Source organism: Phaethon aethereus (assembly GCF_964289735.1).
Source record: "Phaethon aethereus genome assembly, chromosome: 5".
In the NCBI taxonomy this organism is placed as follows: domain Eukaryota; kingdom Metazoa; phylum Chordata; class Aves; order Phaethontiformes; family Phaethontidae; genus Phaethon; species Phaethon aethereus.
Genome location: NC_138579.1, coordinates 45,529,955 through 45,553,119, shown reverse-complemented (window position 1 = coordinate 45,553,119; position 23,165 = coordinate 45,529,955). Strand labels below are relative to the sequence as shown.

Genomic DNA, 23,165 nt, shown 5'->3' with positions numbered 1-23,165 from the left:
CTATTGGCCCTCAAGATCTTCTGGCAGGCTTCCTTATTCTGATGTGTTTGAAAAAGGATTTATTATCAGGTTTTTTTGCCTTTAGCAAGCTTCTCAAAATCTTTTTTGGCCTTCCTTACCACATTTTCATATGTAATTTGCTAGAGATTATACGCTTTCCTATTTTTCTCGTTTGTACAAAATTTGTTTGGGGTTTTGGTTTTTTGGGGGTTTTTTGTTGCTTTTTTTGTTGTTGTTTTGGTTTTGGGGGTTTTTTGGGTTTTCTTTTTTTAATGCCTTTTAACAACATCAAGCAACTTCATCATACTTGCCTTTTTTAAAAAAAAAGTTTTTTTGACAGGTGGTATGAGTTTGGTCCATGTTTTATGTAATCTCCATGCTACCCGCAAGCATTTAGTCTCTTTTAATAAGCAATCTGACTTATTTATGTAGCTGCCTTTTTTAAATGAAACATTGTAGTGGATTGTTTGGATTCCTTTTATTTACTGTTATTTATTTCTTATTTTAAGCAGACATAACTATACTTCTGCTGCATGTCATCATCTGTTCTTCTCACATAAATTACTGTGAGCACTGAAACATCCCGTAAGTTTCTTACATGCAGTTCTGGCTATACACACATTTCAAATCAGGAATTTCAGTCTCCCATTCTATTTGTAGACTTCTGTTTCTTCTGGCACTTTCTCATCACCCTAGCAGAAAATGTTCCTCAACAAATAAGACCAGAATTGCAAGCTGAAGGCAGGACAACTCTAAGATATCACTGAAAGTCTCAATTATGTTTCTCTCTCTGTTTTTTCTCAGTTTCATCCCTCTGTCTAGAAGAGAGGACTTCGTTTCTGAGGTCTGTGAGATGCACACACAGCATATAACCTTAGAAATCACACGTAGCATCCTAAACTGGGAAATCCCCACCCTCATGCAAGCTAGATTTTATTTACCTGAATTCTGTTTTCTAAGATTCCTAAAACATAAATATAACTTTTTGATTTTCTCTTAGATAAGTGGATGCCCACTTCAGATTCTTTTTCCCTCTACCAAATTCACTTATCTGGTTTCTCTTATTTAGTCTTCCTACCTAGCTAAACTTCCAGTGTAGCTACAAAATGTTGAAGAGTGGTATACCAATAAAGCAAGCCAAATATCTTAACAGATTTCCACTGGAACATGTCAACTATTGACAAGATACTGTATTTACACGCATTAAAAAAAGAAAATCAAGGTTGTGAAATAACTAAAATCTGCATATAATCTCTTTAGAGCATATACCGGAGTAATTTATTTTTTTAAGATAACAGTAGTCAGTTTTCATGTCCACCAGTGCAAAAAAAGTAAAATTAAAACGTTAATTGGAATGCAGACTATTCAACCCAACCTTTAAGGCATGTTTCAAGAGGTGTCGTGAGAGATATTATACTATCTTTCCATGTAAACTAATCTCATACTAGTTTTAAAAAAAAAATAAAAATTGAAAGTAACAATTATAATAGTGAGTTGCACCCAGAAACTTAAAATTCAGTATCTTCACTTACATAAGGAACCACAATTTAAGATCTCTTCATGGGCATTCGCAGACATAAGAATGTAATATAAGTTTTCTTAGAATATTAAATTATTATTGATTCATACAGTATTTTAATAAAGGTATATCATGTAGTAGTATCTGAATGTTTTGCATTGTACATAGGGTTTTTAGACAATTTTCAAAAAAGTTAATTATGTAAATAATAATAACAATAATTAAAAAATTGAATTCTTCAACAAAATACAATTTCCAGCAGCACACTTGCTCTACCTGGACTTTAGTAAAGCCTTTGATACTGTCTCCCACAGCATTCTCCTGGAGAAGCTGGTGGCTCATGGCTTAGACAGGTGTACTCTTCGCTGGGTAAAGAACTGGCTGGACGGCCGAGCCAGAGAGCTGTGGTGGACAGAGTTAAATCCAGTTGGTAGCCGGCCACAACTGGTGTTCCCCAGGGCTTGGTTCTAGGGCTGGTTGTGTTCAATATCTTTACTGATGACCTGGATGAGGGGATTGAGTGCTCCCTCAGTAAGTCTGCAGATGACACCAAGCTGGGCAGGAATGTCGATCTGCTTGAGGGCAGGAAGGCTCTGCAGAGGGATCTGGACAGGCTGGATCGATAGGCCAAGGTCAACTGTATGAGGTTTAACAAGGCCAAGTGTTGGGTCCTGCACTTTGGTCACAACAACCTCATGCAACGCTACAGGCTTGGTGAAGAGCGGCTGGAGAGCTGCCTGGCGGAAAAGGACCTGCAGATGCTGGCTGACAGCCGGCTGAACATAAGCCAGCAGTGTGTCCAGGTGGCCAAGAAGGCCAACAGCATCCTGGCCTATATCAGAAAAAGTGTGGCCAGGAGGAGTAGGGAAGTGATGGTGCCCCTGTACTCGGCACTGGTGAGACCCCACCTCACATACTGTGTTCAATTTTGGGCCCTTCACTGCAAGGAGGGCATTGAAGTGCTGGAGTGTGTCCAGAGAAGGGCAGTGAAGCTGTTGAGGGGTCTGGAAAACAAGTCTTACAAGGAGCGGGTAAGGAAACTGGGGTTGTTTAGTCTGGAAAAGAGGAGGCTCAGGGGAGACCTTATTGCTCGCTACAACTACCTGAAATGGGGTTGTGGCAAGGTGGGTTTTGGTCTCTTCTCCCAAGTAACTAGCGATAGGATGAGAGGAAATGGCCTCAAGTTGCACCAGGGGAGGTTTAGAGTGGATATTCTGAAAAATTTCTTTACTGAGAGAGTGGTCAGGCATTGGAACAGGCTGCCCAGGGAAGTGGTGGAGTCACCATCACTGGAGGTGTTCAAAAAACATGTAAACGTGGCACTTCAGGACGTGGTTTAGTGGGCATGGTGGTGTTGGGTTGACAGTTGGACTTGATGATCTTAAAGGTCTCTTCCAACCTTAATGATTCTGTGATTCTATGACTTGACTTCCTAAGCAGTCACTTTCTAGACCCATAGTTAAAAATAAAATCTTTCAACAGTCTTTACTATCCACAAATAATTAGCTAACTACAACTGGTAATATTCATTACATAGCAAGTTTACTCTCATCAATGGGCACTACATTGCAATGCTGGCCACAAAATTTGCTGGAAAATTATCCTCAGTTTTAGAAGTTTTCCTAAACTGACAAAATACAAACCAGAGAATTGCACAAAATTATTTTTAACATAAAAAATAATGCTGGACAATGGCTACTGAATGCAGCAGTGTAGATAACTGAGCCTAATAAAAATACCAAGTGAAGTGCTGTAACTGCAATTCAGGTTGCAACAACTGAAGAGAGTATCTATAATAATAAAAACAATACCCTTTTATGTTTTCTTTTTTAAAGCATGTATTGTATTTTTGTAATTATTACTATGTTCATATCTGGAAAACTGACACGGACAAGACTTCATTGCTATAACATTGTCTTCCCAGCAGTGGTAAGAAATTCATACCCCAGAAGCACCTTGGTATACGTTTTTCAGTTTTTAGAGTCTTGTTCATTTTTCAAATGGCATGATGTTTTTAACAAATGGAAACGTATATAAGGCTGACACAGCAAATACTATAATAATATATAAAGGACAAGTTGAGTAACATGAAGTTAATTATTAATTGTTAAGGAGATAACTAATACCTGTATGTTGATACTCACAGCATTTAAGTTCATTAAGGACATCATCCAGGCATTTTCTGACTGTAGAACTTCTACTTCTTCTGCCTGTTGTCCCTCCAAACCAAAAGTTTCTGAAGATTTCTTTTTTATTCTCAGGCCTCTGAACAGAACAATGCTGGTCTTTTTCAAAACGTCTGTCTTTATTTTACTACTTGAACCTACTTCCCACCAGGTATAGAAATTACTTTTGCAAGGATCTTCATTTCTCTGCTATGTCTGCAATAAATGCCAGGCTTCTAAACAGTAGGAAGGAATTATAACTACAAACAACTTTGCTGCACAGTATATTTAAAAATTAAGCCAAGAGTTAAATGTCTTCATGCAGATTTCACTAGGTATAAAATTACTTACCCTACGAATATCTTCTGCTGTGTCTATCTTATTGGTCCTAATTTTGATTGTAAGATTTTACAGTCTATAATACTATCTCCCTGGAAAATACCTGTTGCTACAAGACTTTTAGGAGCTTCTAACAGAAACAATAACTACAGACACCATTTTTCAATTTCCAGACAATGACCTATATTACGTAAAATGCAGCTATGACAATAACTAATATATTCTTAAGATGAACTCTGAATACTTCTTTTCTGTTTTTGGGCAGCCAAACAGCTAAAAGCTGTAGCAAGAATTTAAAAATAATTAAAAATAAATAATGTTCTTTGGGCTACAATTTAACTTATTTTAGGGCTTAAGGGAGCCTGGACTATTTGCTTTTGCTGCAATGGGCAGATGATCTATATAAGTAAACCCTTTTTAAAGACGGATAAAGGGAAAAAAAAACCAGGAATAAATTTAACAGCTCACTTTTTATTACACATGGATGTTGGAGCTGAGTTCAATTACATTACCAGATACCTTCTAAATACAACTTTTTTACAGTATTCCAAAGATCTTTTTGTTACATATATGAGAAGAACTTACCTTTCCAGAAACTATTTTCTATGTGAATATAAGACAGTCAGAATTGGTCCATACCAGGAAAAAAATGCAATCTTCTCTACCCATGGCTCAAAACAGGATCACAAATTGGCTTTTAAATTACTTCTAAAGCTACAGCAAAGCATGCTGTTCACTTTCTCTGAGACCCAGAAAGCATCAACTTATCTCTCATAAAGGATGTAAATTTCATAAAAAGCAACACTAAATACTGACTTGCAACGATAAAAAATGTTGTACGCCTAATTCTTAACTTCAGAAGTGGTAAAACTGAAAAAGCCATACTGTACTTTTATCTGGTCTGTGGGTGATAACCTTAGCGTAAACACATGTCAATTAAAAAAAAAAAAAAAAAGTAATTTCTCTCAGTTATGTCTCATGACATATAACTCCTACCAGGAAAGAATGTAATTGCTTTTGGAATATACTGAAATCTTTGCCTCACTACCACCTGTGTGATTTTGAATTCACCTCTACCAGTTTCACTTTTATTTGTAAATAAAATTTCAGAAAAAGTCAGAATATTTTTGACTCAAAGACTTCTAATTGGAAGAGGATTTCAAAATGTTCCAAAGCACTTTGAAGTCCTTTTTTAACCACTAGAAAAGATCATTTTCCAGAATTTATAACCATCTCTAACTCTGGATAGGAGATTTCAAATGACCTCAAAGACATTATTTATAGTAAAGTAGGCTCAATAACACAAATCAATGTCTCTCCCTCTCCATCCCATCCCTCCATATACATAAAATGTTTTCCTTCCCTGTAAAATCAGCTGCTTAAATGAATTTGACTTCCATTTGTCTCTAAGACTTTGCTTCTTTTATACTATTAACAGTTTTGTTCATAAAGTTAAGCACTGATCTGATATCTGAAGGTGAAAAAAGATTGCCACGTGCTCAAAGACAACATCTAACTCTTCAGTTATACCTTGTGTTTCTCTTCATGGAGTGACTCACCTCACTCAAAAAAGTAAAATATGCATTTTAAAAAATGTGTCAACTTATTTTTCCTTTCATTTTTCTGCTGTTCCAATCTTTTAAGCAACAGCAGGTAAATGACCTGTTTAACATAAATGATTCTACTTGTGCTCATCCAAGGCACAGCTACTCAGCTGCTGATGGCTCTATTCAGCCTTCCTCATCCTAGCCTGTCTACTGAAGCCACAGCTTCCAACTGGGTCACTGAAATCACAATAACCTTCTATGCCACACATGCACTATATTAAAAGATTGAACAGAAGATAATCCAGGGTTTTCAAGAACATATATAATCTTGATGAAATGAAGACTTACTGATGGAGAATCTACCATATTCCCTGAATAAATTATTGCAGTAGTCAGCCAATCTTTCTGCAAAAAATAGACCTTATTTCCAATCTGAACTTCCCAGCCACATGCTTTTGTCCAAAGTAGAAATTTTTCCCACATAGAAATGCCTATAAAATGTGTAGGATGGGTTTTTTTAAACTTGCATCATTTTTAAATTGAATGGCATTCTTTAAAAGCAGATTTTTCTGGCCTTGAATGAGTGTAGTTCATTCTGAGAATCCTTTCATATTTATCAATATCCATTCTGAAGGCCAGATAACAAAACTAGACAATGTGCTGCATACTGGCCATTGCTCTGCAAGGTAAAAATAAATTCTTGCTACTATTCTATAACCCTCCACTTAGACATAAATAAGAATCACACTTTGCTCTTTTAGGCTACTGCATTGCTCTGAAAACTTAGACCTACCTCATTAGAATTCTACAGTCCTTTTAAGAGTTACCACTTTGTAAATATTTTTTCATGTTTATGTACACACGTCTTAATATAGAGCATTTTACAAAGCACCTTCACAACAAAAGATCTATGCAATATCAGTAGCTTGATTTCAAGATTAACTTGAAATTAACAACTGAAACAAAGGGAAAATACAAGACAGATTGCTGTTCTGCTCTGTTCGCTCAAATCACCATTTCCCAGTATGCTTCACAGTAACATGCATTTGCTTCAATTAACATGTAAATAATGAAAGTCAGTGTATAAAAAAGATATTATGAATTTGAAATAGAAATGGATCAATTTTTTCTGCAAGGTTTTATAAAGAAGAATGAGATATGGGAGCAAAACATAATCCATACAATTGTATACAAGTTAAAGGGTTTTTTAGGCTATACAAAATATTAATCTGATTTACGTAAAAGAAAAACTACTGTCAAAGAAGATCTACTTCACGGAATTAAACATTTTTATTTATTGCAATTTTTTTTAATTCTGTAGAACTTTTTATGGTTTGAGTTTGCAATTTGCATTTAATCCTTTTGATTATTATTGCCTGATTGGCTTTAATAAATTAAAAATTAGTTTTGTGTACCCACAGTATCGTCTTTCTTGAATTATACGTATACATGTATTAGTTAATTTGTATGTTAAGGTTACAGTTCAATGAACACATAAAAGCTGACACTACCACCAAATGAAGAGCTCTGCCATTTTTTCCCCTCTGGATACCACTGCCTTAAAAGCATTAATCCATCAAACCATGGCTAAAGGCAGCAAATTCAATATTCAAAGATAACTGCAGGAAACATTGTTTCAGGTTTCCTTTTGAAAGTTATCTTTCATCTTACTGGTTTCCAGACCTTATGGGAAGGAGCACACACTGTTATTTAAAACATGTAGATGGCTTCTTTATCTCCCTCCATTCACCATCATGTAATGCAGATATGACTTCTAACCATATATTAATCTGTCCTTTCTCTTAATATGTTTTCTTTTCCCATTTAGTTGTATGGTTCCATTTTTTAATCTAGTTATGTTATAGCCCTCGTCAATGTATTATTGAGGAATGCCACCAGGGCATCACAAATCAGCAAATAAAAACTGATAAAAAGAGACATACCCTCTTTTAGCATGTTGCAATGATAACAGAACATTATGACCTGGCAATTAAAAACATTCATGCTCTATATAACTCACTATTTTAAAGAAAATTAATCAAAAATTTAATGATAAATAGTCTTTACAAGTTCTACATTTTGGCTGTTATTAGTAGGAAGTCTACATTATTCATAATAACGCATTCTTCTACTACATTATTCATAAATAGTTTGGCATAGATATCAAGGAAAAATAAACTACAAGTAAGCTACAATTGCAGGCAAGGTATACTTTCAAAATTAAAGAGAACATGCATACACCATTTCTTATTAAGCTGTTTTTCTTTCTCTAGAATGACAGTATGAACATGAATGAAACAAAGGAAAAGGAAAAGTGTAAAGTAACTGCTGTATTTAAAAAAACTTGTAACAGAATTCTCAATCTTTTAACACATTTAGGCTAGAAAAACTGAACTTGTAGGAATATTGTGTCAAACGCAAAGAACAATTCCTACCAGAGAGGACAAAGGATGAGATGACCCCTAATTCTCCACACAAATGAGAACATGGCTTACTAATCTTTTGCTATCACACTAATGTCAGCTTGCTTATTAAAATTCACCGTACTTCCCAAATTGCAAAAACATGCTAATTTCTTCTGAAACAGACAAGCTTAGCTTTTAGTCAGGAGAGGACTGGACCAATAATATTTTAAATATATATATAGTCTCACCTCATATAAGCATCTTAGTTCTTTGTAGAAGGTATTGCTATCTAAATTGTTTTCCTGAAGATAAGATTTCAGAAACCTCAAAACGTTATGTTGCTAATACAGCTAAAATAAAAGTGTCAAGCAGAGGCAATTTAATTAAAAAAAAAAAAGATAAATGTACAGGTTTAAACGATTCTGTCATGAAGCGCAATTTACTAAATTATTATCAATGCAGGTCTGCAAATTACATGAAAGTAATTCTTTATTCCTGACTTTTTGGCCTATTTCTGTAATTTACACTGATATCTTGTTATAAGTATTCACTTGTATGAATATTTTAGATACATCATTAAAAAACTTTTTTTTAATTAAAAACCCATATACACAGCATAGTAAGTACAATATCTAGGAGAAACTTTATGTTTATGAGAAATGGAAATTTATAAATGTCAATGCATTTTTATAAATTTATTTAGAAAATCTAGAAAATCCCATGCTGATTTCAGAAGTGGTAGAAAAAAAAAAGAAAAGAAAGGTGTGGTTTTGCAGACAAACTGTTTTTAATTACAGTTAAGAATTTCAGACTTATTTTTCCTTGTAAAAGCACAAGGAATAAAAAAAAAAAAAATCAAAATCTATATAAATTTAGAAAGGCATAAAAACATACAGAAATCTTCAGCAAGATAGATTGTCTTTAAAATTTACCAGCAATTAAGTATCCAGTGAAAATTCCTACTGAAACCACTGAAGCTAGTAAAAGAGATTGACTGTCAGTATCATTCTTCCTCGGTGATCATGCCATTGCAAAAGATTTGAATTTAACACAGTTTATAGCATGTGTGGCTAGCCAGTAGGCTAACCATAGAAAGGTTCTCTTTCATAGCTGAATGTCTTCTATCTCCAGAACATCAAAACTCAAATTAGGGGCATTCATTAATTTCAATAAAAATGTAAACAAAATCAAGAGATTTCATGCATTCAGCCTTCAAACTATTCATCTTGATCTAGAAAGTAATTAAAAAAAAAAAAAAAGCAACACACAAAAATCCCCACAAAACTGTAGGGAACATTACTTGTACTTTCATTGGCAAGAATCACAGAATCATTAACGTTGGAGAAGACCTTTAAGATCATCAAGTCCAACCATCAACCCAACACCACCATGCCCATTAAACCATGTCCTGAAGTGCCACGTTTACACGTTTTTTTTTTTAATACTTCCAGTGACAGTGACTCCATCACCTCCCAGGGCAGCCTGTTCCAATGTTTGATCACCCTCTCGGTAAAGAAATTTTTCCTAATATCCAGTCTAAACCTCCCCTGAAGAGGAGAGCCCATACTGCAGGAAACAACTCCCAAGAATTTTCAGTAGAAAGTAAAATAACTATAAAGCAATCATTCCAAGTAGTACAATTGTTGAAGATACAGACACTTCCACCATATGTAACTATGTTAAGGTTATGTAACTATGTTAAGAAATCCTTGAAAGGTAACATAATAGGCTTGAGGACTTAAATAATTTAAGAAACTATGAGAGGCACAATCACTATGACAAATGAAACCTGAGACACTTGTCAGAACAGTCAATTTTTCCCTGTCTGGAAGTAGGTATGGGATTGGCCACATGTTCCACCATTTCAAAGACAGAAAGACAGATGAAGTAAAGGAATGAAGATCTATATTTTTCTTTTCCTCTCGGTATTGGTAATTTCCAAGCCCAGTGACTAGTTCAGAGTTCTTCTGAAACACAGTGTAACTCTGTACCTGTCAGAAATTAAGGAAGAGGAACATTTCTTGTGACTCTAGGGTACAGGGTACAGTCTCTGATGACTTGAAGATTTGACCATTCTTTCCTGCATCTAACTTTACACACCATCAAAAAAATCTGTGTATCAGGGTTATTCAACAGAAGAGGAAGAATGAAGATGGAGGTGTTAGGGGCGGGGACAGGACGGACAACAGACGAGTTTGTCAACCCAGAACTGAAAAGCTCTGCTTGCTATCCAAACAGACAAACTGTATACTGTCTCTATGGCACTGGCTAGTACTGGTCTGCAAAAGTCATGCTGTACCTCCTGTAGTTCTAATGAGAAAACTGTATGCTAAAATAACATCTCATCAGTGCACTGTCCCTTACTGAGGAGTGTAGTCTACACAACTGTCTATTGAAAATCCCTACAAATTTTTAAAATATCCCAATGAAATCCAAGTCACAACAGTTGCTGCCAAATACATCCTTCAGAATGTATTGGAAAGAAATTCTTTAGTCTGTTCTTGAGTCTGCAGGCACAACTAACATAATAATAAAAAAATATCAGTCCTTCTTATCTGTCCTTAAGCAGAGAGTTACTGAACCAAAATTCCTTTCTAGGATAAGAGTAATGTACCGCATGCTAACAATCAAAATTTGCAACAGTGCTGATAAATGAACAGCTATAGTCTGAAAAGTGGCACAATATCTCCCTTACTGTTTCCCACTCTTAACTGTTTTTGTCCATCGCTTAGCCCATTTTGTACCCATTGTTAGCTTATCTACTCATCCAATAATTATTACGTGGACTATAACTGTCAATAATACAAAATATTATTAAAATTAAGGTTCCACCTCTCTCTAACCCAATCGTTTAATTATGTTTTTTCCAAGTATCTCCTTTTGTCAACTAAATCACCTCATTAAATTTACCTAGCCTTGGCTATGAACAGTCAGCTGTATTCTTTTTGATCAATTATGCCTTCCCTGCATTTATTATAACATTTATAGACTCCCACTGTAATATCTGTTACAAACTTAGAAAAAATAAGTATGCCCAACAAAAGAGGAAGAGTCAATAAAATTTGTGTTTTAAAAAGCTGACAATTGTTCACATAAAAATTATCTGTGCAGAAATTTAATTTTAAAAATTCTTCCTAGTATTTGTCATAAATTGAGAGCAAAAAGTCAGCATATTGACAGCCATCTGCAGTTGTACTGTAAACCTACTCAATTTTGACAAAAGCCTGAAAAATGTTTTAAACATTTAGAAAAAACTATAAAACCATGCAGATGTTAATAACTCAAGATGTTGACTGTGAGAATTCCATTAAATAGAATGCTGTTTACTTTGAGACAAACCTATCTGATCCTCCAAACATGAATGCCCATCTAGTTATTCCAGCAAAATTGTTCAGTCTAGTATAAGAATGGATCAATTTAATGATCTACAAATACACAGGTATTTAACATTGCCACTGTTTTTACAACCTCAACTTCGAGTCAGTTCAGTTTACATTAAACATGATTTCAATTATTTCATTATTTTGTTGGTGTGTGAATGACTATTGGATACCTTTTTTTGTATTTCTTTTGCTTTATATTTGAAACATGCTTCATTGTTTTAAAGTTTACCAACAACAGCATCTATTTAATACTCTCTTCCCATAAAAATTGGATTCATATCTGGCACATAAAACAGACTGCTGGAGGATTATAATTTAAATATGAAAAACAAAAATTTTGTATTGAAAAAACTCTGACAAAGCAGAGACATCTTAATCAGGATAATATTTTTTTCAATATAATGCAAAAATAAGATTAAAAAGATGCTTACATTATAGAACTGCAGTCATAGTTATTACGTTCCACATAACATTAAAGAAAGAGGTAACAAAATAGTTCTATGTGAATGAAGCTGCAAAAAACAAGGAGAAACTGAGTTACTAAGTCTTACCTGACCAGTGTCCAGTGGTGGTACCTGATCTGTCAGTACACGTCTCGCTTACAGGCCTAAATACCGTCTCCCAGCCACCGGTAGCATAGCGCCAATTCTGAGACTCTAAGATGAGTGTTCGCCGAGTGCCATAAGCGATCATGAAGCAGTAGACTACATGATGAAGTTGACAACCATAGCCACAGCCTTTGTTGATATTACACACAAGTTTCTTAGCTTTGCTGCAATCCTTCGGGTTCTGTAAGCATGCATGAAAAAGTGAAGCTGAAGAGAAGATATACACAAAGGCATATTTTTTTCTGAAAAACTGACGAATGTCATAAATCACACAAGCCACCCTGCTATAACACATCTCATATTAAAATGGATGAGTAAGCTTCAGCTCCTTGAAAGTTTTATGTGAAATCTTCACTGTGAACATGAACAGTTATTGAACATACTTCACTATCCTAACATAAAGTAGAATACCTTCAAGATTTTAAATGACCTTCTCATTTGTAAATCTGTCAGAATAAGCTAACATTTGGACTCAGAGTTCACATTTCATCAACATGAATCTCAGTGTTGGAATGCTTTTTCTTTTGGCATTTTTCCAAGTTTGCTAGTTCTCTTTCAATGAGCATGCATATCATCCAATGAAAGAAAATTTCTTCTCTACAGGATACAGAATAAAAAAACCCTGCTTATTAATGGACTGCTGCTCAGACTAACTGACCACATACCAAATACAGAATAGAAAACATACCTAAGCAGAATAAAATATAGTATTTTAATCTGCATGCACTCTCAATAAAATAATATACTGCACTGCCACAATACAAGAAACAATAAAGGAGGCAAATGTCTAAATTATGTAAATGCTATGTTTAAAAGTACAAACTAATAAATATTTTTAGGTATGTGGATGACACAGCAACATAATCCACAGAAGGTTTTCTTTCTGTAAAATACAGTACTTTGCTGTACACATCTAAACAACTGTAAATAAAATTTTCTACAAATTTGCCACAAATCAGGTCTTTCCAAAAACCAACAATCACTGTCTGGAGAACTGAGATCTCTCCATCAACTGATCTCAAAGATAATCTGAATATTCTGAGTCCTAAAATAATTAATAAAAATTTTAATTTGTGCATTCAGCTGTGTAAAGGAGGGGAGAATAGTTCAGATCAGGGGGTGGCGGGAACAACAAACCCCACAACATGTATTACTTCAGCATTCCATTTTTTTCATTTTAAAGAAAAACCATCTGATTCAAAGCCTAACTAGCTATGAAAAGCAGTAAATTAAATAAAATTTCCATTCCTAATATTTACTCCTTAGACCAGTACTCTTGCTGTCACAAATCTAATGGATAACTTGAGACTAAATGTAACAGGTATCTTTGGCACTATAAGAAATCTACTTCCCACAGTCTTTTAGGAGAGAAAGAGGGTTTTTCTAGTATTGTGTGCAAGTCCACAAAGAAAGAATTCCATTAAATATCTCCTCCCTAAATCTACAGACATATTTACACCATGTAATGAAGTGCAAAGATAGCAGGTACAAGTAGAACAATTTTCTGCTAACTGTTACTGTGTAGAAAACACTTAAGCTCAAACAGCAGACAATTATGTATACTGTTATGTTTCTATTTTTTAACTGAAATTTTAGGCTAATAAAAAATATAAGAAGCTTCTTTCTGTCATTTAGAGAACTGTCAGAAGCAGACATAAGTGTTCAGTTGTACAAGGTAAAAATTTGTATTTTGCGTTTGTTTACTTCTATTTTTGAAAGATGTCTCTAGATGTTTTAACTGCTAGTTAAAACTATCATAAACTAGTTCTAGTTTATGTATAAACATACTTTATACAGACTATCTCAGAAGAGTTTTAATATCAGTGTGTAACATACTATAAGTAGATTGTAAAGAGAACTGTTATGGCTAAACTATTAGCAAAATGTATTTATCAAAAAGTAGGACACGGAAGTCTGTCACAAGATATCAATTGGCTTAGAATTTTTTTATTTTTTAAATGAACTCATAATTTTTGCAATATACTTTTGCTGAGGCATTAAAAAAACCCTTGATTTTAACGAAAACATACAAAAAGGAACAACAGATACATTAGAGGTGTCAACAGGGCCATAAAGTACGTTATTAAGACTGTCTTGCCATTTTTTTCCACATAGCAAAAATTCTTATTGAAACTAACTTTTTTGTAACTATTTTGAAAGGCATAATCTCTGAGAATATTTAGAAAATACCAATAGATTATGTTTTCTACACTTTCTATTACCTTCAAATGCCTGTGTCCTCTTGAAAATGAAAGCATTTAATTGATGACATATTTGAAGTTGTGTAAACTTTGATAAGTTTATAAGAAACTTGCCAATGCAAGTTTCATATAACAGTTTATTAAAAACGTTATGGAAATCAAGTAGGAATCACACAAGAAAAATAATTTGATACCGTGACTGCTTACCAATGTTAATATAATGCACTTGGGTTTTAACATTACTCGGAGATTTAAATAGAAAGTGTATATATATATACATATATTAATATTAGTTTGTGACTTAAATAGAAAGCTAGTTAAGCTAAATTCTTTATGACTGTGGTTTTTTCAAATAGCTATACTAAAATTTTAAGACAAGGCAGTATTTGAGCTTAAATTATTTATTGAGAACTTAAATAAAAGAAAGTAGAGATACTTAGATATATTGCAGTTTCAACTGGGATTTCCCGAAAGGGCAGAATTAATAACCATTGAAAAGGAAGAAAAATTAAAATCACACTGCATGCATCAGAATTGCTTGTGTGTCCATAAACCAAAACTGTCAACCAAAGCAACCCGTAAAGGTATTGAGTTGATAAAGAATAACAGTCAATTTCAAATCCAGTCAAGACTGACAGAAGACTTTTCCTCCTGGCATAAAGTCACAGAAAAGGATTATAAATCTCTGATTTGAATGAGCAGTGAACTTTGTTTTCACCCCTAACTACACTGCTCATCACAGATTCGTATATCCAATTGAGTTGTTGTATCCAAAAGATAGGGATGGAAGTGACAGGATTGTCAAGCCCTGTAATGTAGCAGCCATATAAATGCATTAAAAAACAAACCAAAAAAAACCCCCCAAAAACCCCAAAGAAACAAGAAAACCCAACCAATCAAGGACACAAACCACATTTCAATACATAGAAAATTAGATTATCAAGCCATACCAGAGTTTACACCTTTTATTCTCCTAAGAATTACCTCTATGAACCCTGTAACTGAAAACAGTAACAAATTTTCAGAACTATAAAATGGTTAAAATTATGTATTTCTGTGGACGAGACTGTTATGTGTCATCTAAAATAAAAGTGGATTTTTATAACTGGCCAAGTGGATTTGATAGTCTTTCATCACCAATAACACAGGCATACCCTGTTGCTCTCACAAAATTCAGGGTTTCCACTAAATTGATACACTTAAACTCTCAAATAAAGGCAATACGCTATTATTTCTTACTTGTAAGCACTGGCAGATTCCAGCTCCTTCTTCCCTTAAGTTTTACAGTCCTTTAGGCTGCAAATGAACTCTCCTGCCTAGGTTACAAGGAAAGTAGTATATCCAGGTTTTCTCTGCAAGAACAGTATCTCCCTAATTCTTCTGTAGTACATGACAACCTTTGTTAATGAGGTATGCAGGCCATATGACTGTAGCAGTTACAGAAGCCTGGCTGACATTTCCTTTACTAAAGGAGCTGGGAAATCACCTATGACATTGCAGATCTACAAAACTGCATTAGTAATGAGAGAAATAGTAGTGTTTAGTCTTGGATTTAATTAATATTCATTGGTTTGCTGTTTGAAGGAATACCCTTGAATGGTTTCTTTTGAGTAACTGACTTGGGTAGCTACTTCATAAGACTTACTTAAAATTGTTCTCCTGCATCAATTTAAAAACTATTTTAACCAAGACACACCAAACAGGAATCATTAGCCTTTAAATAAAATTATTTAGAAGTTATTTTTAGTACCTATGGTTCACGAAAGGAATGCTGCCACTATAAATCTTTACAAGACGACTAACAAGACTGAAGCAGATTCCATGCTATTATGTCTGACTGCCCCAAATATGTAAGCCTCGTTAAATTCAACCTTAAACTTAATTCTGCAAAAGCAGCACGATATGAGTCTTGTATTGAAGTATGTCTTCTTCAGAAGAGACTAGATTGTCTCAAGCACAGCCAAAGAATTGTTTGAGAGAAAGCTACTTGATGCGAGTCAAAAGCACGCCAGGAAGTGTTCTAACAATTTAACAGTACGTAGTAGTATGTTCCAGTGCCTGGGAACATTCCCTGTCATTGTTTGACTAGAGTAAAAATAGTCTTAGGACTATTTCCAGGTCCCCGTCTTCTACTTCTCTCGGTGCTCAAAGAACCTTCTTCCCCAAGGCTCTTGTTTAGCCTGTTCACAGAGTCAGTAGGATCAGGTGGGAAAGATGTCAGAAGTGCTGCTTCAATGCCTCACCACCCTCCATTATTTTAAAGCGTGCAGTTAGCCATCAAAAGACATGACAAACTGGCAAAAGTAAACTCTGCTGCTTAACATAGATTTTACTATAAGAGAAATTACTCTGTTGTTTGTAAATCTAAAAAAGTTTAGAGAAACGTACTCTCATCCAATTTATCAAGAAAGATTAGAGTGGAACAGGCAAGCAGTCTGCTGCAAATTACAAACTAACCTCATAAACACAGTATGATGCTCATTAACATTTCTATATTTTCAATAAATGTATTATTCCTTAATGCTACACAGTCTTCTGGAGGAGACAGTCCCACCCAAGTTCTGTGGAAAATCCCATTTTTTGAGAGAATGTCAGGGAAAGGTGTTTCTGATCCTAGTTATCAGAAGTGTAATTCACACCATCTTCTATTCCCCTTTCTTTGTGATGCCACTTGTAACACTTCCTTTTCATACCAGCTCCCCTCAGTACTTGGCAGGGGGGTGGGGGGGAACAAAAGAAAAAACCCCAGAAGTTTCTTCCAGCAACTGCAAGAAAAATTTCTTCCTTCCCTAGTCAGTAATATTATGTATTTGATTTGAGACGGGGAGACTTACCTGCCTCTAATGTTAATTTCTCTCACTTGCACCTACCCTCCTACAATACACAAGCTTCAGCTCGAGTAAAACATCCCAGCATGCAGATGGACTAACCACACTATGCTCCTCAATCCGCTATATAGAAATCCTAGAGAAAACCTCACGTAAATATTAGCAGTGATCACACTTTATTACGTGGTTATTATCCTAATACCATACTTTGAGATGCTGAATTTACTAAGCAACTTAATGAAGATGACCCAAGACATGTCTCAAGACATATTCAAAAGTCAAGTAATTTTTATATTTTCATATGTGATAGAAACTATTAAGACCCTTTCTAAACATTCCAAAAAATCAGAAAAATTGTATTCCTGTCCTTTTTTTTTTTTACTTTTAAATTTATTTTGCCCCAAAAATTAACTTCTCAAATGCTTAGATTCATTCATATGCCTAAGTTTTCTTTTCTAGTGTTTCAGGGAAAGAATCAAATCACTCTTCCACTGCTGTGAAATTCAGCAACCTGGCAAAAATGGGAAAAGAACTGCAAAATACAGATAAGCTTACAATATCAAACAGTAAAGAAAGAATTTGTTCACAAAAAACATGCATAAGAGCCAGAGATGTGCAACTACAAAAAAAAAAAAAATCCACTGATCAATCACTGGCCAAAATGTCAGATTACAAATATAATCACATTTAAATTTCAATCCACCAAAGACTTTCAGTAAGTAATCCAGAACTATTAAAATACATAGTAGTACAATAGAAAGCAAAAGAAAAAAATGCATATTCAATTACAAACATTCCTGAGAATTCATCAAAAGTATAACTAAATCTTTCAGTGAGTAGGTTTTGGGTTGCATGGGAGGGTGGAGAAGTCGGCATAATCCTCCAGCCAGTGAACAGAGCTCCTGGAGCTTTATAACAAATTTTTAGGTCAAGCTACACATCCAAATCTGAATTTGGCCAGTTATAGAAACCTAACTTGACAAAATGTGTTTTAAAGACAGTTTTGTTTTTTATTAACTATTTAAATGACATCATTTCCCAAGACAATTCAAGTAATTATGGAAATACCAAAACTAATCAAACAAGTTTCCTACGCATTTTTAACTAATGGTTCCTTCCTGTGTGGATTCTTTGCCGTCTAAAGAAGGGTAGGTGCAAACTTCAGTCTTCTCCAGTTGATGCACTAATAGTTTCTTGCTTCTACCTTCCCCACTTATTTCCACAGAAAAATCTGCATTAAGAAAATGTTAAACTGATGATGCTATAAGAAAGAATGTAACAAGGTAACAATAACCATCTGCTAGATGCTACATTTTTAGGCCTTACTGTAGGCCCTACTTTGTCAGTAAACCTGAATCTGAGACAGAATCTATTAGTTGTTCTGTTCAATTACTTCCCCTTAGATATAGACAGCCACATGACTGTCATTAATTCCTTTCAATTCTGTTGACCACTACTGGCACTGATTCATTTATAATTAAATGAGTGAGTGTATGTAAGTCAAATGATTGAAGTTTAACCAAAATAATAATAGATATCATTGTCAAGTTTAAGACAATTAGAACACATAGCCAAAGTGTGTCAATATTATGAATGCATAACCTTGACTGGAGCTATACTACCTAGGTAAGCAAGTAGCACTTGTGGCCAGGAACACATCTTAGTTAAGCTTAAGGATATGGCCTTTTTCAACCATTTGCCTTGCCAGTATCTAATCTTGCCTTTATCATTTCAAGATGAGACTATTAAATTCATAGAATCATAGAATAGTTTGGGTTGGAAGGGACCTTCAAAGGCCATCTAGTTCAGCCCTATTCCTAGGTCTACTTCTTAAATCTATTCAGAAACTAGAACTGGCATTCATGACATTTTTCTCCTTGAGTAAGTGAATCATCAGGTTTCTATGTATTTGGAGTAAATGAGAGAAAGCTTTCAAACAAACCTAAGTATGCTATGTCTACCACAGGAAAACTGAAGTGCTACAAGGTCTGCCCACTAAAGAAATCATCTGTTCTCCTGGAACAGTGTCCAGAGACAGACACATAGCTGAAGTCCTTCACCTAGTGTCCTCCTTTCCCATTAAAAAAACGTAAATTTTCTATGAGATTTTTTCCACTCTGGAATTTACTTTTGCTTTTTTCAAATTAGTTTGAATTTATCAACACCAATAGCACACTATAACTGCCACAACACGCTACAATTTGTTTCTCATGAGTTATGTGGAATAACTGGAAAAAGATCTAATATATTAGATTTGAATTATTGAAGGATACAAGTTCATACTTTTCAAGATTTACAGTTGTGAACGATACATCCCTTTGCACACATGCAGAGTGCCCAGAGCCTTTTATGTTGTTGTCATTTTAGCACAAGTACTTTTATTAAAAATATATATCATTAATTCTAATGAGAGGGAAAGAGAGATGATTTAATACACTTTAATACAGAAAACTAAGTGACACATTAAATCACCAAAAATACTGGGAAATCCATAAAGCTCAGAATAAAGTCGTGTAGGTGACTTTCTTTTTGCAGACATACCCAATTGCAACTAAATAGTATGAATATGGCAAACTGCAACTATTACACTTGACGATATTGTTCAGCACTTAGTAACCCTTCTCACCTGCTTATATTTTTAACCTTCAGAGTTGAACAAAATGTTCTGAGTTTTTTAAAAATTGGAGGTAAAAATATTCTGCTATTTTGAGACTGTATGCTGAATCACAAACTTCCTAAAATAAATAGAACAAAAGCAAAGGGGAAGAAGAACTGCTGCCTTCATAGTCATTTACTCACTCTACCACTTCCGGAATATACATGAGCCCTTGTCTGACTTCTCTTGCACATTCTCTTCAATCGTTTGACAACGAACATCTCTGAAAATAAGGTCTTTTGCTGTAAGCTCCTAGCTTTTTAAGAGTTGCTCTACCTATAGGAAACTAGCTAAATGTAGCCTCATTAAATCAAATTTATGGTAATGCCATCCAAAGGAAGTAGCAGTCATCACTATTTCAAAATCATTCAGCTAAATGATTTCCCAGGGAGATGTTCCAAAATAATGCAGCTGTCACTGTTCAACATGTACCAGAAAGAAAGCTATACCGTACTTACATTCTTAAAAAAAAAAAAAAAAAAAAAAATTAGAAATATGCTCCAGATAGTTCTTTTTGGCATGGAGTTGGGGGGTAAAGGCTATTGAATTTTGTATTTTTTTTTAATACACCTCTATTCATAACATAACTGTATGTGTGTAATTTCAGACCATGGACTGCCTTACATTGCATACTCCTAGTGGCCTTCTATGATGGAGTGACTACATCAGTGGACAAGGGAAACTAAAAAGAGTAGACTGCATAAAAACCAAGATAAGAAAAAAACATTTTTCTGCTATTCTATATATCAATAGTCTACAGTCATTTGTCAACTAGTTAGTGTTAATGGAAGACATCTGAAAAAAAAAATTAAAGGCACTATAAATTCTGATGAAAGAAGAATGATTGAAAATTTTAGCTATGTTTAGCCTGAAAAGAGATTAAAAAGAAACACAGTAAGCTTATGAAAGAAAGAATAGTTTAGTGAGGGAAGGCTCATCACATAATCCTTAATTTCATATTTTAATGCATAAATATGAAAAAATGCTCAGTTCTTCCCATGACAAAAATTTTAGTATTCTTTTTTAGTAAATGTATAAATAAAAACAGAAACAGAAACAAAAATGGCCTGTATGATGGAAATTGAACCAAGTATGTTAGACCTAATTCTAATTCTGAACTTAATGCCACAACTTTCTGTGAATCACCTGCTGATGCTCGTCATCCGGTTTCCTTCTCAAGATAATGAGGATAAAGATAGTTACCATTCTTGAAGTGCAGGAGGATATAATACACTTTCTGAAAGGCTTCAACTAGTTGTGCTGCAAATATGAAATATTAGGATTCTATGTGTTGTGACTTGGCACTGGTTTCATTCTTAATATTGTTTTTACATTTTTAAAAGATGAGAATAAATTGCCTCTATAGAGAGGAAAGCCTTTTATCACAGACTCTATGCATCTAAATAAATTTTAGGAGGAGCTAATTGGGCCCCCAGCTCTTCACTCAGTAAGCAAATTATTTCAAACTCACTAGAAAACAAGGTAAGCATTTATTTAATGCTTCAATTTTGAGCTTCTGTTCTTCTAAACTACTTTTACTTTTGTTATTCATTGTACATGCTTGAAGGTCCTAGTCTTGAACTAAGGCCCTAAACACTGTAAAACATACTATAGGAAGACAATCACTCTCCAGAAACGTATACATGCTTAGATAAGACAACAAATGGATAAAACGAAAGAAGAGAAAAAGGTAGAGAAAGGCCATATTTATCAGAATGAAAAGTAGTTACAGTACACCATTGCCAAACAGCGAAAGAATGAGGAACAAGTTCCCAAGGAGTTGAAGGAAGACAATAAAGTGATGTCTCCTGAATAATTTACAGGGAGGTGTTTTTCCACAGAAGGGTGTCTTTTTTTTTATTTAACAAGCAACAAATACATAGCTTGGTCACAGAAGAGAAGGTTCAAACAGCTGAACTGTGAAATGTGAAATAATGAAAATCTGAGAAACAAATTCAGCTATTTACATGGAGAATAGATCATTAGATCAATAGATCACATTAGGAGTGACCATACAAAGCAGAGCGGTGAGATGCACACATGCAAGGAAAAACAAACCAAGTACAAATAAAACAGACCACATCAAATATCTTTTTGATCACTATATAAATAGCTGTATGCATTCATACATGAATAAAAGTCCCAAAGCCTTCAGATCAAGTTTTGTTTAAATTTTATAGACACACACAAGCACATATATTAAAAAGGCTTTATGCACACATAAATCCAAGCATCTATGAGAAGTCTCACACATCTGGTGAAACAGTCTAGGACTAGACAACATACTATACGAGCACTTCAATTTTGCATACTCCGATTTTTAAAAATGGGCTGCTTGTTCAGAAGTTTCATACAAGGGCTTTCATGTTTTTATTTTAACCCTGTGCAAACATATGCATGCATTCTGATACTCTAAAGAATCAAAAATAGAAACCAGAAACCAGAGACTTATCTTTTATAATACAAGAGACAATCCAAACAGGTTAAGTATAGCCCAGTGAAAACCACAGATCCAAAAAAACCACAAACAAAAAAAGGAATGCAACCAACAACAAAAATCCAAAACCCAAAAAGTTGATTATTTTATATGTATATGGAATGATAGTATTTTAATGTTTGAAACAAACATTTTAATTTCTTTTGTACGCAATTCATTCATATACAAACATTCGCTTTAAAGCTGTCATGTAATTATTCTACCACAAGTGTATACCTAAGTGCTATAAACATATATATATAGAAAGAAAAAAAAATGTTTACCTTGATATATATTGATATATGTATATTGATATATGTATATTGATAAGCTCTACACTCTTACCTGTAGATAAGTTATTCTCCTCTGTACCAAATCTGTTAGATCTTTGGCCTCTTTTTCTCGCCAATCTCCTGCTCCATCTGTTTGACTGAGGTAGTACAAGTCGGTCATTATTGACCTGTAAACAACAATGGAAAACAATCTTAAAAAAACGGGAAACTATTTTAACATTACTAAATTGGAGGATTAGATTGAAGACAAATTAAGCACATATTTCAATTATAGCCTGAAAAACAGTTTCTTCACGCCACCTCCTACCCCACAATCCAAATAGCAGCCAAGAAAGACTGTGTCCTCCATTTAACATATGTTCTATACCCATGAGTAATTATAGTATCAAACAGGAGACGGGTTAGAAAATCTCTTAGGCCTGCTATAAAGTATTTTTTCTGGTATGTGCTAAAGGAAACTAAAAAGAAAAATGGTTCCATGCTAGATACATTATCCAGTGGCCCCAGATGACAGTGCAATACTGATTCCTACAGCAGCTTATATTATAATGCATCATCACTTTGCTTCCTACAACCATCTTACTACACTTGTATAGAATATAGTGTTACAAATGTCTTTATCACAGGTACAACAGTAATCCTTCTATTTTTATTAGCGAAAACTAACTACAGAATATCATCACAAGGTTTAGTAAAGAGTATCTTCTATGGGATGGAGCTCCCTCTGACTCTGGAAGAAGGTAAG

The 23,165-nt window shown here is 34.4% G+C and overlaps 1 protein-coding gene across 2 annotated transcripts in view; it reads right to left on the bottom strand.

Moving 5' to 3' along the window:
• The window catches only part of FUT8 (fucosyltransferase 8), a gene marked incomplete at its 5' end in the record, with an annotated part of 64,170 nt that overhangs the window by 23,107 nt on the left and 17,898 nt on the right, over nt 1-23,165 (bottom strand). For both annotated transcript variants that reach the window (XM_082000047.1, XM_082000048.1), the window contains 2 exons: nt 11,910-12,147; nt 22,473-22,587. In XM_082000047.1, coding sequence (XP_081856173.1) covers nt 11,910-12,147; nt 22,473-22,587 — 353 coding nt within the window. The remainder of the gene's footprint in view (nt 1-11,909; nt 12,148-22,472; nt 22,588-23,165) is intronic.